This window comes from Chanodichthys erythropterus, chromosome 2 (assembly GCF_024489055.1).
Source record: "Chanodichthys erythropterus isolate Z2021 chromosome 2, ASM2448905v1, whole genome shotgun sequence".
Taxonomy (NCBI): domain Eukaryota; kingdom Metazoa; phylum Chordata; class Actinopteri; order Cypriniformes; family Xenocyprididae; genus Chanodichthys; species Chanodichthys erythropterus.
In genome coordinates this window covers 10,366,620-10,385,000 of record NC_090222.1, presented here as the reverse complement: position 1 = coordinate 10,385,000, position 18,381 = coordinate 10,366,620, and the positions used below count along the sequence as shown (strand labels likewise).

At 39.9% G+C, this 18,381-nt stretch overlaps 1 protein-coding gene across 2 annotated transcripts in view; it reads right to left on the bottom strand.

The window, feature by feature from the left end:
* The window catches only part of prpf3 (PRP3 pre-mRNA processing factor 3 homolog (yeast)), a 29,427-nt gene extending 11,253 nt beyond the window's left edge, over positions 1–18,174 (bottom strand). Inside the window, exons 1-11 of one of the 2 annotated variants that reach the window (XM_067400836.1) lie at positions 17,966–18,174; positions 17,019–17,188; positions 5,476–5,606; positions 4,609–4,764; positions 3,835–3,921; positions 1,943–2,205; positions 1,647–1,765; positions 1,354–1,541; positions 1,064–1,230; positions 763–845; positions 480–623 (exon numbers count right to left, since the gene is read on the bottom strand). In XM_067400836.1, coding sequence (XP_067256937.1) covers positions 480–623; positions 763–845; positions 1,064–1,230; positions 1,354–1,541; positions 1,647–1,765; positions 1,943–2,205; positions 3,835–3,921; positions 4,609–4,764; positions 5,476–5,606; positions 17,019–17,163 — 1,483 coding nt within the window. In that variant the 5' untranslated portion in view covers positions 17,164–17,188; positions 17,966–18,174. The remainder of the gene's footprint in view (positions 1–479; positions 624–762; positions 846–1,063; positions 1,231–1,353; positions 1,542–1,646; positions 1,766–1,942; positions 2,206–3,834; positions 3,922–4,608; positions 4,765–5,475; positions 5,607–17,018; positions 17,189–17,965) is intronic. The other variant, XM_067400828.1, reaches the window with a different exon arrangement.
* Positions 18,175–18,381: the final 207 nt, after the last annotated feature.

Below are 18,381 nucleotides of genomic sequence, written 5' to 3'. Positions count from 1 at the left end.
CACATTTTTACCACTAAATTTCCATGACTTTTGAGGAAATATTCTTGATCTAATATTCCATGAAAGTCTATGTATGTATGAATGTGAAATAAGAATAAAAATCCATGTTCAAATTTATCATAGTATATCTTAACTAAAATGAATGACTATTAATACTATGTTTGCTTGCTATTAGTTTTGGTAACACTTTATTTTATAGTGCCATAGTTACATATGTTGCATGTAGTTACTATAGTAATAACTGTAAATTATGCATAATTACATTCAACTAACCCTAAACCAAACCAAACCCTAAATTGTGGAAAATGTGAAAAACCTTTAATTGAATAATAACAGTTATAAAGAATGAGCTGTGTGGCTCATTATTTATAACTGTTGAGATGTACCCAAACCTTTGGCTGGTTGGTTAATATATATATAACATATTATACATTTAAACTTCCTCTGTCTTACTGGTAGGTGTCTGGCTGATGATGTACCTTTGGGTTCAGGTGGAGGCATAAGACCCAATCGGACCTTTTCCTGCACCTCTTTCTGGCCTTCTCTACGAGTTTGTCTCCTCAACTTCTTTTGTTCCTTCTTAGTCAAATACACACCCAGAGTCACTGGCTTATCTGTATCCACTGAGAAAGAGAAGCAAAAAGAGAAAAACGGAAATAGAAACATAAAAGGTTAGGCCAAATATTCGGATCAATGAGTCTTTTGAAATTCAACCAGTTACTGTCTGCAGAATGTTTTGATGTTCAATACATGCATGAATACCTGGAGGGGCCATCTGAATGGGGTGTTCAACTAGGTTGGTGACTCCATGCATTTCCACCTCATCTAAATTTGTACATGCAGATCTGAAAAAAAGAACAGAAGAAATTTAATATGACCAATTTCACTCAATTCTGTTATTAATTATCAAAAGGAACTACATAACTGCCAGATTATATGGAAAAGACAGCCTGAATCCTGCACAATGTCAATACGACTTTGGACCAGCATGCTTTTTCCCCTAAACTTGTCTTTTTATATTTTATAATTGTCTGTAGCAGATTTGAAAGCTTTTGACTCTTACAATTCTATGTGGGAAGGCAAGATGTAGGAGTCCCACCACTCTATATGAGGAATCTCCCCCTCTCCCAGCTCTTTCTTGGGGGCAATAAGAGCTAGTTTAGTGGACGCCTGTATGCCTGTCTTCTTGGCAGCCTGAGCAATCTCCATCTGTAACTTCTCCAACTGAGCCTGAGTATAGGAGATAATATGATTCCTCAACCATTATTGAAGGTTTTTTTTTTTTTTTTTTTTTAAATCAAATTTTTAATCTATGCATTTTAGTCAAAAATAAAGAGGGATGCTGTTGCCTACCTTGGTGCGTATGCGCTGGGCGATCTTCTCAAAGCGCCCCTGTTCATGGAACCTAAAGCCTTTCTTGGCTCTCTGTGCAGGAGTAAGGGCCACTCGTGGGTCAAAGTAAGATGTGGATTCCAGGTCATCGCTGGGTTTTTCCTTTAACTGTTGCCGAAACTGTTCCCTCTTCACCGCTCTGATGTTTGCTAGAGACAGAGGGAAAAAATAAAACAAAAAGAGAACATTAGGAAAAGTGCATTTCAAAACAACCAAATGTGAGACATTCATATTTCTGTAGCAGTGTGTGGTACCTTTTAGAGTGGGCATACGATGTATGAGCTCAATTTCTTTCCCACTGGCATCAACAGTTCGTCCGAGCTCATCCAAAATGAGGGGAGTTGGCTTTGTGATTTCACGAGGCTCCACTTTACTATAAGCAAATATGTGAAAACTTTAAAAAAATTTTAACAATAAATTCCTCCTTAACATGAAATCACATTGCACTTTAACAAAACTGTTACTAGGAAACATGAAGCTTGCTCCCAATATTCTTCTTCAGATTATGTACAAAAAAGACGATCTTTTCTACATATATACAAACACTCACGGTGGTGCAATGCCCATGGCGTGCAGGTTGGCCAGGGCTACCAGGTTATGTGGGCCTGTGTTTCCCAAAGCACCCAGAATTCCTGGTTTCATGGCCAGCGTGGACTGGATCTTGGCCTGCAGCTCAGCTGCCTTGCGGGCTTTCTCTATAGCGTCATTCATGAAGTTAGCAGCCTGAGAGGGAGCGATGGACTGGGTAGCACCCACCACTGGGAGGATGGGACGTGAAGCACTAGAGTCCGTCTGAGATGGAATCAGTCTGGACTACAGGAGTGAAAACAAAAGTTTGGTATCCATTTTTAAAGCTTAGATGACAAAGGATGACAGACTATTAGGGATAAAAAAGATAACATAACATAAGCGATAACAACATTGCTGTCTACTCTGTACCAGTTATAACAAGTAATTTATTGTAAACTGGAGTTTACGGCTACATAATTGATTAATTGATTTTTTATTTAATTGATTGATTAGTCGATTATTTCTTCGATAAATCGATTACAGGATGAAAAAAATCCAATAGTTATAAATTATTAAAAATGTAAATTGCTCATTGATTATTTTAAAGCAGAAGATAAAATCATTAAATGAAACAAGGCTCACACACTAAATGTTAACCGGTATGAGGCACACATTCATTGGAACATAGTAATTATATTACATTTATACTCCTTTACAAAAAGTCATTAACACTTTGCATTAAGTATACATTAATAAAGTATCAATCAACTTTTATTATCAATCAACTATTAGTTTATAGTTAATTCATAGTTTATAAATTGTAGTCTTTATATTGTTAATATATTAATAGGTCATATACAAAAAGTGTGAATGAGCTCATTGTCACAGTAATTTGTTAACTTTCTTTTGCTAAATTCTCATATGTAAAGAGTTAGATATTACTTTATCCTTAGTATCTTAACCCTAACTGAGAACACAATGTTAAAATACATCATTAGTATTTTTATGTATTTTACTTTGTTCTACCATGTATACATTTTCTTACGTGTGCATAGAAACAAAAACATACAGCATTGATGTATTGAGTGGCAGTGTTTATCGAGGTTGACTCAATTGTAACATTTCTTTTCTGTGCTCAAAAAATATCTATATAATACACTAACTAAAATTATTGCAAATGTTTCTGCCTTTTACATTTTTAGTTTATATATATATTTTTTTCTTTATATTTCATTACAATTTTATCAATAGTAACGTAAAGAAATGTTTATGTATAAAGTCAATTAAAGTCAAAGTCAATTGTTTATAAAAAATCTGGAACCCTTAATATTACCGCAATTAATGTCTAATAAAAGTTGGTTTAAAGCACTTAATGGCAATTTTGTATTTTCCGTGTAAGTATTTACCCCTAATACATTAACAACTCCTTTACTACTGGTTTAAAATACTGTACATCACTTGTATGTTAGTGCATAAAAACCATCATCTAACTCTTTAATTATGAGATAATTAAACAATAATAATTGTTAACTACTGTGACAATGAAGAACTCACTATTTGCACATAGCCTATTGTTGTATTAATCTACAATTTATAAACTATGAATTAACTGTAAACTGATAGTTTAAAAATGTTTTATAAGTGCTTTGTTACTGCATACTTATAAAAAGTGTACTTGAAAGTCTCTTTACTCTCATAAATTAAAATAACTTAATTTTAAACCTACATTTAATGTCTAAAAATAAATATTTTAGCAGAATGTTTACTTTAGTCAGTATAGCGCACATTTTATTCTGAAAAACAAGATTACCTGTGAATAATTTATCAACAACCAAATGAAATAAACCAAATGCAGGGTATTTTTATGATTCCTTAGATTTCTTTTTACTACAGGGCAGTCGCTGTAAACAGGTGCTTGGTATCGTTTATTACCTGCACAGTGGGGACAGGAGCCACAATACTTAGCTGTTTCTTTCTCTCCTCAATCTGACGTGTGGCTGCTTCCATCATTTGCTTGATCTGAAAATAGGGTATCACAGATAGTATTTACACTTGACAGGCAGTACATCAAAAATTAAATTATGAGCTATTAGTGCCCTCTATGAAAAAGCTGTGAACTTTCAAACTTGTGCAGCACTAAGCAATATGTTTTATCCAAGTATTTTTAGGCTTAAGGTCATTGCACACTGAGTCCGAAATTCGCATGCGAAACTTTCGCACGTTAAAAAATAATTTCGACCTCACGTTATGTCAATCGCGTTTGCACACTGCCTCCGAAACTTTCGTCCGTCAAAAATTTCTATGCAATCTCGGGATTGAATGGACCCAATATTTCCTCTTTCTTTTTCTCTTTTTAAGAAGAGAGGAGACAACTAATCGTGCTCACTGCTGCTTGAAGACTTCATTTTATATATGTTTTGCGATTTGTTTCGCAACGCATTCATTAACACGCATCGGACTCAGTGTGCAAGGTCTCTGTACGTGACGAATTTTTAGGATTGCGAATACGAAAAAACGCATGCGAAAATTTTGGACTCAGTGTGCAAAGGCCTTTACAAGTCATAAAATGTTCCAACTATTCTAGTGATCACACTTCATCCCATTACTCCTTTCATTAAATTTTCTACATTTTATTAAAGTAATCCTGTATGAGATCTATCAGATACCTCTGTCTAGTGACTTCTTTTACTGATAGCATGGTGTTACCTGCATCTTGGTAAGCATGCCAGGACTCTCTGTAGGGGGTCCAGGTAAAACAGCTGGTTCGTCCACTTCCTCAAAGCGAGGTACCCTCTTCTTCTTTACCGCTGTATCCACACTGTGTCCATCCTTCACTCCTTCCACCTCATCTCCAAACACTTCCTAAACAAAGGAGAGAGAGGAAAAATAAGATGTAGTCAGAGAAAGTTTACTTAAAGGGACAGACCCATTTACTCACCCTCATGTTGTTCCAAACTTGTATGAGTATCTTTCTTCTGCAGAACGCACATGATATTTTAAAGAATGTTGTTAACCAGACATCTGACAGTAGCCACTGACTTCCATAGTATTTTTTTCCTACTATGCAAGTCAATGGCTACCATAGACTGTATGATAGCAAACATTCTTTAAAACATCTTTTGTGTTCAGCCGAAGAAAGAAACTCAAACTGTTTTGGAACAACTTGTGTAAGTGAAATTTTCATTTTTTGATGAACTATCCCTGTAATCTACCTTCTATTAAGAGTCCGTTTCAGAAAAGAGTGACTCAAAATTGATTCAGAACAGACTATAGCGGTGTCCCAATTCAGGAGCTGCATCCTCCGGAGGTCGCATCTGAACGCTGCATACATCAGAGTCGTTCTCATTTAAGAAAAGTAAATGTTAGACTGCAAAGTAATAAATAAATTACAGTATTTTAGACCTCACGCGGAATATAAGTCAATTTTATTACATTTACTTTTCTTAAATGAGACCGACGCGATGACGTATGCAGCCCTCAAATGGGCAGCCTCTGAATTGGGACACAGCTTATTTGTTTTCTTAATATATGTTCCTTCACACTCAGACATTGGAGGCACAGAAATCTCTATACCTTCAGTTCTCTTTTGCGGTTCTTCTCTCCAGCTCCTTTGTTGCCACGGGAGTTTTTGCTTTCCTCAAGAGCTTCAAACAGACGCTCAACAAAGGTGCTTGCCGAATCATCGAGAAACGGCCTTAGCTGGTCTAAAAGAAGAGAGAGATATTGATCATTAATGAAGAGTCTCATGGAATTCTCACTGCTTTGCCATAGTATATCAGACGCATAAAAAAACCTCAGTTACTCAGACTCTAAAATTATGAGTAATTCTGCATACACCACAGTTGGCATTGAGGCCCTCTACACTGGACGTGACAAAAGCATCCGTTGCAAACCCATTTGTTTGTAAGAAGTAGCGCAAGCACTTGGAGTACTTCAGAAATAGAACAGGTTTAATCAGTTTAATGTCTGGAATTTGTTGTGTTGCACTGTAGAAAGCATCACTGATTATAATCAGTTCTATTTGCTTTTGTCACATCACGCCGCTCACATCTTGTGTAGACAGGGTGTTACATTAAAAAAATAGAAATGTATAGTAAAGACAGATGTTTCAACTAGGGGTGTAAATATTTTTCATGATACCTAAGAGATGTCTGGATTTCTGTCCGTCCATTTAAAGTTCATTCCCCTAAAACTTAAGAGATCCAAAAAAAATGCATGAAGACATAAAAATAATCAATCGAGCTATTTAATCCAAGTCTTCTGAAGACACACATATCGCTTTATATGATGAACAGATTTACAACGCACATGCTGTAGTAAACACGGACGTTCAAACGTACATGCGTGTGACGTGTGAGAACCATGAGATCAGAATTTAAATTTTTGGATGAACTAACCCTTTCAAGTTTCCATTTAGAGCTACATTCTTATGTGGTTTGAAACCTTTGACATGCTTATTGCAATTAGAACTGTGATTGCATTGATCTAAAACGCATACGTGCTGGAACAGCACTCAAAGTGAAAGCACAAACATTTAAATCACCATATTGCGTTTTCAGTATTAGTAGTATGATGATTTGAAGCATTTTAGATGGTTTATTCTTATCATACAAGTGCATTAACAGGAGGCAGAGACAGGACATAGTGAGCACCGGGAGAAAAAGCTGCTTTAAAAGCGCGAGAGTACAGTGTAAGAAAAAGGTTTGCAGAGCTTCAGTGACATTACTACATTAAACTACTATATATAATGTTGAATACAATATACAAAAAAAAAAAAAAAAAAAAAAAAAAAAAACAATGGGGCAATATTTGTGGGTCCTGAATGACAATGCCAAGTTTCTGATTTCACCAGTAAAAAAGGGAAATGGGATCGTTTTTTTGTCTCCCTCCATTTTTATTACAAAAAATACCAGCTTGTTTCCACACACCTGTTCACACCAAGAACTAGCGGACAATATCGTTCTGTTTATTCTAAGCAGAATGGATTCTGATTGGCTGTCAATATTTTCATCATTCATCAACTGAAAAAATCATTCTGAAAGTGATTCCAACAATATTGTTTCTCTGTATCATTATCCTTACAGTTGTGGTGTGGACTCTGCTTTTCTTTTATATTTAGAATGATTTTTATAACTATATCTTTACCATTATCATCCTTGGTGTGAATGGGCCTCTAATGTTTTAGATTTTAAAGAATATGTGACCCGTCACTGAAACCAGGGACACAAGTCGGCAGCACAACTATTGAGCAAACTGAGAAAGAAGCGTTTTTGTTTTTTTTCAAAATTGGTGATTTTCATTTTTTTTGCAGAATCTTTTCGTTGAGATCACGAAGAAGCATCTCCGTGTTTTAGGTAGCAGTATTGGTTTATTTAAAAGCGTACATTTTGAGGTTGAAATCGGCTTGTTTTTCTGGGATTCATTGTCTGTTTGTATTTCCATACTGGAATCGGATACGCCGGCTTTTGTTTTTTTTGTTATTGCCGCCGCCCTCCAAGGGAAGCGTGGCTACTTATTTATGCAGCGCTCTGGCCAGCTCTAGCTGATATCAAAATTTAATGAAGATGGACGCCGCAAAGAATATCGCAGACGAGCTGAACCGTGGCCGTTACACCGAAAATGTTTTGAAGTACAACATACGGCTGGATTCTTTAGCTGCGGAAAAAAAGAGTGGCAGGACATGCGAATTATTGGACATGTAGAGGCAAACAGACGCATAGTAGTGCAAACTTCGGAGATGGTTACATCCACAAAGAAGACCCCTACAAAGAAAAAGTGTGCCCGAACAACTTATTTCATTGGAGGCAACGAGATCTTTCCTGTTTCTTATGGGGTGAGTTTCCATAAACAAAGTTTGTCATTTTGTGTTCATTCTAAGAACACGTAGGCTACACGTTATCTCATGTGTCTTTTGCTATTAGCTAGCTCAGGACTTTTGTTTTAATTGTAATCGTTAGCATCGTATCACTTGCCAAAAACCCCCATTACTATAATGGGCTTTTAGATGGTAATGTTAGCATCTGCTATTAATATGAATAACGCTTCAACTGCTTGAATTGACTGGTGTGAATGACTTAGCTCATGTAAACCTTACTATTCTTGAATTGAATGTGACGCTAATAATTTTAGCCAGTTACTAAATATTCTTAACAAGGATTTACTAATGTAATAGAAAATGTATCAGATTAAATTCCTACATAAGTAAAAGTAGCCATAAAATGTGCGTTATAAGTCAAAAGTAAAATTATTTATTGAAGAGTTTAATGTACAGGATTTTTTTAATCCTTTGACTCAAACCAGGTCTAACCACTAACTGAGGTCTAAACCAGGATGTGGCAAGGGGGGCGTGGTTTAGCGGAATCTGCAACGGGAGAGAGAGGGAGGAGACGCGCGGTGTCTGAGTGGATTAGACGCAAATGATAAACACCTGTTTCTTGTTTCAGTAATTTGTGTGGAGAGAGTATTTAAAGCCAGGAGAAACAGGAGCCTGCGAGAGAGAGAAGGACTACTGGCTGTTTCCCCACTCCTGGATATCTGCTGTGTTGGAGTGAACGTTGGAATTACTTTGATTATTTTTGTGCCTGTCTGCACACTGTTATGTTATTATTGTTTTGCTGAAAATACAACAGCCAGTAGTCACCCGCTGGCCCTGTCCTCTTCCCTCCTTATTTACGAACCTTGTTACACTGGTGCCAAAACCAGGGAGGGAAGATGGATGCCGCCGCCATGCCAGAGTCCTCCGCTGCGCCATTTGCGGAAATAATTACATCCCTCGCGGTCATGCAACATGATCAACACCAGGCCCTGCTGGACTTAAGACAAGATCAGGAGAGGCGGTTCTAGGCCGTCCTCCAAGCCCAGCAGGAAGGCCGCGAGAGGTTCCGGAGCTGGATGGACCAGGAGGCTCGCCCGGGAGCCTCGGACCAAAGTGCTGTGCCCGCCCACCTCCCTCTCAACAAAATGGGGCCTGAGGACGACCCGGAGGCATTCATCGATTTATTTGAAACCATCTGCGGCTGGCCTCGGGACCAGTGGCCGATGCGCCTGGTCCCCTTGCTCTCCGGGGAGTCCCAGGTAGCGGCACAGCAGCTTCCGGTGCGGAGCCTCCTGGACTTCGACGACCTCAAGAGGGCCATCATCCAGCGGGTCGACCCTTTGTGATGGCCCAACAGCTCCGGGACTCCTGCCGCAAATGGTTGCTGGCCGGAGGAAGTGACGTGGAGGAGATCATCGATCGAGTGGTGCTGGAGCAGTTTACCACTCGGCTTCCGAGGAGAATGGCCGAATGGGTCCAGTGCCACCGCCCCACGTCTCTAGAGTCGGCGATCCAACTCGCGAAGGATCATATGGTGGCGTGCCCCGGGGTCGGCGAACCCTTATCAGCTTCTCTCTCTCCCTCTCTTCCATCTCCTTCTCTCTCTCGCCCTGTCCCTTTACCCAGGTCTCGTCCACCGCCCCGGGGGCGGGGCGGGAATGGCCATATTCCTTATGCAGCTCCCAGAGTCCCGCCCAGGGGGGCGGACGTGTGGGCGTTGCTCCTGTGTCTCCGCTCTCTCCACGCCAACCATCTAATCCACTCTCTGCCACTGGAGCGGTGGGGAGGTCTGGGCCGGCCTGTTGGCGTTGCGGGGACCCGGGCCATTTCGTGGACAGGTGTCCTGTAATGGAGGTTGGAACAATGGTCCGGGTCCCGGATGCCCCGCAGGCTGCCCCCGGTCAAGCTTGGTGGTACCAAATACCTGTGAGTATCAAGGGGGGTACCTATTAGGCATTGGTGGATTCAGGATGTAACCAAACCTCGATCCATCAAAATCTGATACAACCTAGGTCATTGGATAGTAGCCGCGTGGTTAAGGTGCGGTGTGTGCACGGGGATGTAGTAGAGTATCCTATTGTGCCAGTCATTATTCAAATCAGGGGTCAAAACCATAGTGTTGAGGTTGCAGTTAACCCGCACCTCCAGCATCCGTTAATTTTGGGAACGAATTGGCCAGCGTTTACAGAATTATTAGGGGCTTTATGTACGGATGCTTCTTGGGGGAAAAATGCACCGGAGGGGAGCGTGTGTGTGCAGGCGGGAGAGACTGAATCGGGACCTCTGAGTACTGCCTCGGGGGAACGGAGCGAAATCGAGAGACTTATTCTCTCGGAGCACGATGACTTTCCCCTGGAGCAGTCTCAGGACGAGACGCTGAAACGTGCGTTTGAACAGGTCAGTACCATCGACGGTCAGCCTCTCCATCCTGGACAACCGCTTACCTATCCATATTTTGCAATTATAAAAAATAGGTTGTTTCGAGTGACCCAAGACGCTCAGACAAAAGAGGATACAACCTAGTTGTTAGTTTCTAGGAGCCGCAGGGAAATGCTTTTTCAAGCGGCTCATTCTAATCCGATGGCTGGTCATTTAGGATAGGGAACGACACTAAATCGCCTCATGACCCGATTTTTTTGGCCGGGCATTCATGAGAATGTGCACAGGTGGTGCACGGCTTGTCGTGAATGTCAGTTGGTAAACCCACCGGCCACCCCAAAAACGCCTTTGCGCCCTCTCCCATTAATGCAGGTCCCCTTCGAGAGAATTGGCATGGACCTCATCGGGCCATTAATCGGGCCAGCGATCAGCAAGAGGACATCGTTTTGCATTGGTCATTGTGGATTATGCAACACGATATCCAGAAGCAGTGGCTCTCCGCAACATTTCCGCTAAGAGTGTTGCTGACGCACTGTTTTCTTTAATCTCCTGAGTGGGGATTCCTAAGGAAATCCTTACTGATCAGGGCACGGCGTTTATGTCACGGACGTTACGCAAACTTTACGAATTATTGGGCATTAAATCGTTTCGGACCAGCGTCTTTCTCCCACAAACGGACGGGCTGGTCGAACGTTTTAATCGCACGCTTAAAACAATGATTCGTAAATTCGTTCAGGAAGACGCCAAAAATTGGGACAAGTGGTTGGAACCCCTGTTGTTCGCTGTGCGAGAGGTCCCGCAAGCCTCCACGGGGTTTTCCCCCTTCAAGCTTCTCTATGGTCGTCAGCCCAGAGGGGTGTTAGACGTCATAAGAGAGGCTTGGGAGGACGGACCTTCTCAATCTAAAAACGAAATTCAGTATGTGCTGGACCTAAGAACAAAACTCCACACTTTGGGGCGGCTATCTATGGAGAATTTGTTACAGGCCCAGGACAAACAGAGCCGGCTGTATAACAGGGGGACCAATTTGCGTAAATTTGCACCGGGAGATAAAGTGCTTGTATTACTCCCAACGTCAAGTTCAAAATTACTTGCAAAGTGGCAAGGACCGTTTGAGGTCACACGGCAAGTTGGAGAGCTCGATTATGAGGTAATACGCTCAGATAGGAGAGGAGCACGTCAAATTTATCACCTCAATCTCCTGAAAAAATGGTATGAGGGAGAATCAGTGATGCTGGCGACGGTGATTAGCGGAGAGGATGATCTTGGGCCGGAGGCGAATATAAAAAAAATCAATCTCTCGCGCTGGCCCCAGGGGGAGATCACCTCTCGCCCTCCCAGCTCATTGATTTAACCAAATTACAGGCAGAGTCTGCTGACGTGTTTTCTCCCCTACCTGGTCGTACAAACCTCATTCAGCACCATATCGAGACAGAGCCGGGCGTGGTGGTTCGCAGCCGGCCATATTGCTTGCCTGAACACAAGAAAAAAGTAGTTCAGGAGGAATTAGGTGCGATGCTTGAAATGGGAGTAATAGAAGAATCCAACAGTAACTGGGCGAGCCCGATAGTTTTGGTTCCTAAAACGGAGGTCCGGTTCTGTGTGGATTATCGCAAGGTGAATGCTGTGTCGAAATTCGACGCATATCCAATGCCACGGGTTGACGAATTGCTTGACCGGCTTGGTACGGCTCGTTTTTATTCGACACTGGACTTGACAAAGGGTTATTGGCAGATCCCCTTGTCTCCATTATCCCGAGAAAAAACAGCTTTCACAACGCCGTTTGGATTACACCAATTTGTTACACTTCCGTTCGGGCTGATCGGGGCACCGGCTACCTTTCAGCGGCTGATGGACAGGGTTTTACGGCCCCATGCTGCATATGCGGCTGCCTATCTAGATGATATTATCATATTCAGTAATGATTGGCGGCGGCAAATGCAGCATTTGAGGGCAGTCTTAAAGTCGCTGAGGGGAGCCGGCCTGAGTCGGGCGGTGGGGGTATGTGGCAAGGGGGGCGTGGTTTAGCGGAATCTGCAACGGGAGAGAGAGGGAGGAGACGCGCGGTGTCTGAGTGGATTAGACGCAAATGATAAACACCTGTTTCTTGTTTCAGTAATTGGTGTGGAGAGAGTATTTAACGCCAGGAGAAACAGGAGCCTGCGAGAGAGAGAAGGACTACTAGCTGCTTCCCCACTCCTGGATATCTGCTGTGTAGGAGTGAACGTTGGAATTACTTTGATTATTTTTGTGCCTGTCTGCACACTGTTATGTTATTATTGTTTTGCTGAAAATACAACAGCCAGTAGTCATCCGCTGACCCTGTCCTCTTCCCTCCTTATTTACGAACCTTGTTACACAGGACTATACGGTTATCACAGAATCCTGTTCAAAAAGTCCTAATGTCAAAAAAGATAAATTAATGACATTTACAATGCACATTATCCTTTATTATTAATAGTACGCGGTCCGATTTTTCCCGTTGCGTCTGTCGTTGCTATGCAACCATGCAGCTTTACAGGGGGTATGGCTTATCTAAATGAGATGTAAATGAGCCCTTTTGTCACTCCCAGCAGGTGAGAACAGGCGAGAACTGCAAAATTAGAGGTCATTTTCTGCCCTTTGAGCTTTTTTGAGTGCCTACCTTCAAATGGCCACAACTTCTCCAAAAATTATCAGATTTCCATGTGTTACACATCGTTGGAAAGCTTGGAGAGTACACTTTCAGAATCTGAAACTCAAAATGCCCCAGAACCGACTTGTCCCTACTTTCCGTGACTGGTCACATATTTAAAAGAGGTTTAAATTAAAAGTAATATAATGCCCTTAAGGTGCAATAAGTGATTCTCTTCAGAAACATTTTATTATGCTGGTTGAAAGTCCCCTCATGTCCTGATAGCAATCACTATGTTAAGCGGTCTAAATGTATTTTTATAAATATATATCGTCTGTGGAAGGCATAGGACCATAAAATGTTCGTTAAGTCATTGATAGTATGTGTTCCATGTTGGACAATGTGTTTTTGCATACATCAGTGCGTTTCTTGTATACTGTGCAGAGTCAGAGCGAGAATGACAGGCGAACAGCAACATCCTAACTTTCCTTCTGAACCGACAACAAGTGGCACTGGAAAAGTATCGACCAAAAGAAAGACAGTCTTAGTGTTGCTTTTCCATGCTGGAGACAACTGTGGGAGTAATTTAGCTTGTGCAGTTTACCTTTACTAATTAGCTCAACGTCAGCAGCACCCAGCATCTAATCGGGAACTTTTTTTGTTTTCAAAGTTACAAGCAAACTACAACATCCACACCTTTGGTGCATGATGCTTTGGTGCATGAATTCGTAAAGCCACCACCACCAGATGTTTCAATCATTATTTTTGAGTCTTGCTACATACAATGAGTAAAACATCATGTTTCCTCCTTCAATTAAAAATACCCTCAGCGTCCCTGCGGGTATTGAGCATTAAATTAGTTGACTACCTTAGTTAACATGAACTAAGAAATGTTAATTTCAACATTCACTATAGATTATTAGTATCAAATGTTGTATTGTTGTAACATTATTTATACCTTGGTCTATTTAAATACTCTATTCTGATTGGCTGGAAGGTGTGCAGTAAAACCGTTTAATGCACAGGTAGTTCCAGTCTGTTTGATTACAGATCGAAATTAATCCGCCATTATAAACATTGGTAACCATAGTAACACAGTTACGCTTGCAAACTGAGTGAGAGACATATGAAAGCGTTTATTTAGGTAGGCTAAACGGATGATTTTTGCATATAATTTCATTTGTATGGTGAATATGGCAATTGAGAAATGGGCCCCGGCACAAGACGAAACAGAAGACTTGGAGAAGACGTTGAATGACAAAAAGCGGCACAAAGAATTAACACCGGCAGAGCTAGATAGAAGACGACAAAGATGAGGTCAATATGAAAAAGAAAACTAAATGGGCAGTTAACACTTTCAGTGACTTTTTGCGCCAAAGACCTGTCATTCATAAATAATTTTAATAAATTCATTAAATAATCATTAAGTTAGCCTATGTTATCCAAGTTATATGCTTAAGCAACGAGGGGACTTCAGACTGTAGACTTTAAAGAAGAAACGCACACAGTGCAGGTATCGCGCACACATCTCTCTCTATTCTCTCTCTCTCTCTGATCTTTCTCTTTCAGTTCTCTGACTCTTTCTTTTAATAATGAATTTAAATAAATGTGATAATTCGTTAAAATTCCGCTTCACGTCGGGTGGTTCTTCGCCTCTACGTCGTGCATTATAATCCTTTAATGCTGTGGATTATCCCTTACTTAAAACACTGTGAACTAACATGAACAAACAATGAACAGCTGGATTTTTATGAACTAACATTATCAAAGATTAATAAAATACTGTAACAAATGTATCGCTCATTGTTAGTAAATGTTATTTATCCTCCCCCATAATGTTGTAAGAAGATGACTCCATCTCATGATACTTGTATCCATTTCACTATTTTTTTATTTGATTAATTTCATGCGCACTTATCAGTTTTAATCCTCAAGCCTCATTTATTTGTATATGTAATATTTATTGTAATATTAATCTTTTACCATGAATGATAAAGAATCTCTGTTTTCCCCAAATTCATTTATTAGTAATATTATTTTAATAACTAGAGCAAATGCATCAGATAAAGAATACTATTATCTGCCAGTGTTGCCATTTTCAGTTTTTTAAGCTGAGATCATATGATCAATGGCAAACCTACACAGTTAAAAATTAGCAAATATTTTGCAGAATTCTCATCTAAATATGTTGTGCGTAATAAGGCTCACCACTATCATTACAAACTTCAAGCAATCAGGCTCTATTACATTTATTCACAATGAATGTTAAAGGTGCAATATGTAAAATTTTCTATCCGCTAGAGGCCTATTCAAAACAAAGGCGTAGCTTGATGATGCCAAGTTTGAGCGCGGAATCTTGTGGTCATGTGGTCTTCACATCACAGCCGGTGGAAATAATCGTATTAACGTTACTGTGGTATGAAGCAGAGCAGAACCCGAGTGTTATGGGAGCTTAACGAGGCCGCTGGAGCGATTGCGCAACACATGCCTCACGAGCAGCGGAAATTTATTATGCCACAGTCACCGGCGCCGCTTCCGCTTTTTCCGGTCATGAGTATGAGGTAACACAGCTCTGTTTATCAAATTAGATACATTCGAGTGTGTTGAAAATTATGTTATGATGTTACTCTGAACGTTTGCTTTGTGGCTGCTGTGAGACACTCGTTGCACACTGCAGTAAGCCAGATCGATTTTAAAATATGTTAAATGCTGGATGGCTTGTGTTGATAAATGGCATGGAATTAATTTTAAAATGTATTGTATGATGGAGAAAATGCTGTATTACTGTTACTAAAAATAAAGCTGCATCTGATCATGCTATGTTAGTTACTTCACAAAAGTGTTTTTCTCTGAGGCATGGTAAAAGCATGGTACTCGCAAAAAAAAATAATAAAAAAAAATAAAGAAAATTAGATTTAAACAATAAGACTAAATGTGTGTTGAGCTACATAACAATAATTAGTTTTTCTGTCTATAAATATATCAAAACAGTTGTTCCCTTGTCTATTAAAACATGTAAATATTAAAGGGATAGTTCACCCAAAAATGAAAATTTGATGTTTATCTGCTTACCCCCAGTGCATCCAAGATGTAGGTGACTTTTTTTCTTCAGTCGAATGCAAATTATGATTTTTAACTGCAACCGCTGCCGTCTGTCAGTCAAATAATAGCAGTAGATGGGAACTTCAACTATAACAGTAAATAAAGCTTGCTTAGACAAATCAAAATTAAAACCTGCGGCTCGTGACGAAACATTAATGTCCTAAGACATGAAACGATCGGTTTGTGCGAGAAACCGAACATTATTTATATAATTTTTACCTCTAATACACCACTATGTCCAACTTCGTTCAGCTTCCTGTTAGTGAGGTCAAAAAACGCGTTCTGAAGACGGAAGTGATGTCTCACCCATATACTTCAATGAGCGCGAGACATCACTTCCGTTGTCAGAGCGCGATCAGACCTTACTAGCCGGAAGCTGAACGAAGTTGGACATAGTGGTGTATTAGAGGTAAAAAATTATATAAATACTGTTCGGTTTCTCGCACAAACCGATCGTTTCGTGTCTTAGGACATCAATGTGCCGTCACGAGCCGCAGGGTTTAATTTGGATTTGTCTATGGAAGTTTTTTCGACTCTTATTGTTCAAGTTCCCAATCACTGCTATTATTTGACTGACAGACGGCAGCGGTTGCCGTTAAAAATCATAATTTGCGTTCGACTGAAGAAAAAAAGTCATCTACATCTTGGATGCCCTGGGGGTAAGCAGATAAACATCAAATTTTCATTTTTGGGTGAACTATCCCTTTAAAGGGTCTTTGGTGTTTCCATGGTTTCTACAAAATAAAACCAGAAACCGAGGGTAACGCAGGTATGACGCAATTGACAGGCGACTCCTCACATGTCCCAGAGCCTTGGTTAAAATTGCAATTTTCTAATGATTTACAAATAGTTGCAAACATTTGGGAGATTGTAAGTACTCAGGTGAACAAAATATATAACACTGGCCTAGTGTTTTTTGGATATTTTACTGCAAAATTCTTACATATTGCACCTTTAAGATACGATAAAGACATATTTTTAGATGACTACACATAAGCCTGGCATACACGGTGCAAGTTTAGACACCCAGAGCTTGTGAGCCCTTGCACACGATACGAGTCAAGTTAAGATGATAATCGTGTCAAAGCAGTTGGTACATGAAACGGTTGTACATTGCGAGCTGGTAGCACTGGTCAAATTCAGGCAGACTTCCCAAATGTTTTAATTTTTTTGGTAGGAGCTTTTAAGTTAAGGAAAACATCTTACCAGTAGTTTTTCTCTTGTCCAGGCCTTTTCCCACACAGTGTAATGCTGCTGTGACCACAGTGGGTTCAGAAAAACCAAGGACCTTCTTTACTATGCGTTCCACCCATGGCCTCAGCTCATCAACCTCACGCTTGGGAAGAGACATGCTGGAGGAAAATCTAACAAACAAACTAAATGTAATACTAATGTCACATTCCACTTGCAGTTTAACAGCTTTGTTATATTTCATATTAATAGACAAGTCTAATAATGTATTTTCACTCCTTTACAACAAGATATTTATAATGGTTCTCAATTATTTAATGTCTCAAATTACAATCTGCTTATTAGTCCTTTGACACTCCTTTGAGTGTTTCCATTACACAAATCTTCAATAAATGACTAAAACCATTGAAATAAATGGGGCCAAACAACAGTATAAGAATGTTTTGTATTTGGTGTGTTTGATTTAGTCTCCATTTACAATTATGTGATTTCCAACTTACGCATGCTTTATGGACCTTGGCTTTTTTTGAATTATTCAAAGAGCAACAACGATAAAAAAAAAAAAAGATACAAAAATTATTGGAATCAGTGCAATAAAAATTTTCAATGTTTTGCTGCGCAAGCTCCAGTTCAGTTGTGTTACTGGGCTCAAGAGTTCACTGAATTGGCTCTAAACTTAAGTCTCTCAGAAAGTTAACCAATGCATTGCAAAAATATCATACAGTCCACAGAACAGCACTGAAAAGTAATATTATTCAGTGTCAGTACTTGCAGAATCGTCACTTTGTGTAATTCTTTTTTTTTATGACAGTGTGGCTAATACCAAGTTGCCACCGTTATATTACATTAACAACTATAATTGTAGCAAGGATAATTTAATGACGGAAGTTATGGTTACCAGGGTAATGTTTTAAAGAAGGGTTTCGGTAGCAAACGAACCGAACCTTAACACAAACACTTACCTCTCACTTTATTCAGCTGTTTTACAGCGACCTGACAAGTTTCCTCGTTATTTAAAATGCTCGTTTTTTTCTTTCTCCACACCAAATCACTAAGATAAAAATGATCCGGTAGTTATGTAAATAAAGGGAGGAAAAGTCCTGAAATGTTTCTAGACTTCTCTGCTCCCACGGTGTTCGCTGAACGTTTTCCAATGGCTAAACGGAAACGGAAGTTGCTAGTGAACGTTTCCGCCGGAAAGCCACGCATTGACGCCGGCCACACTGCTGTCATCTGTCGACCTGGAGCGGGAAATTTCGACTTAATTAATAATGTAATGTTACAACATAAACATAACCTGCTTAAAATTAAGTACGTTACCGATGATACTGATATCATTAAGCGTTATTAACCCTTTAATGGTCAAGCACAGGAAACA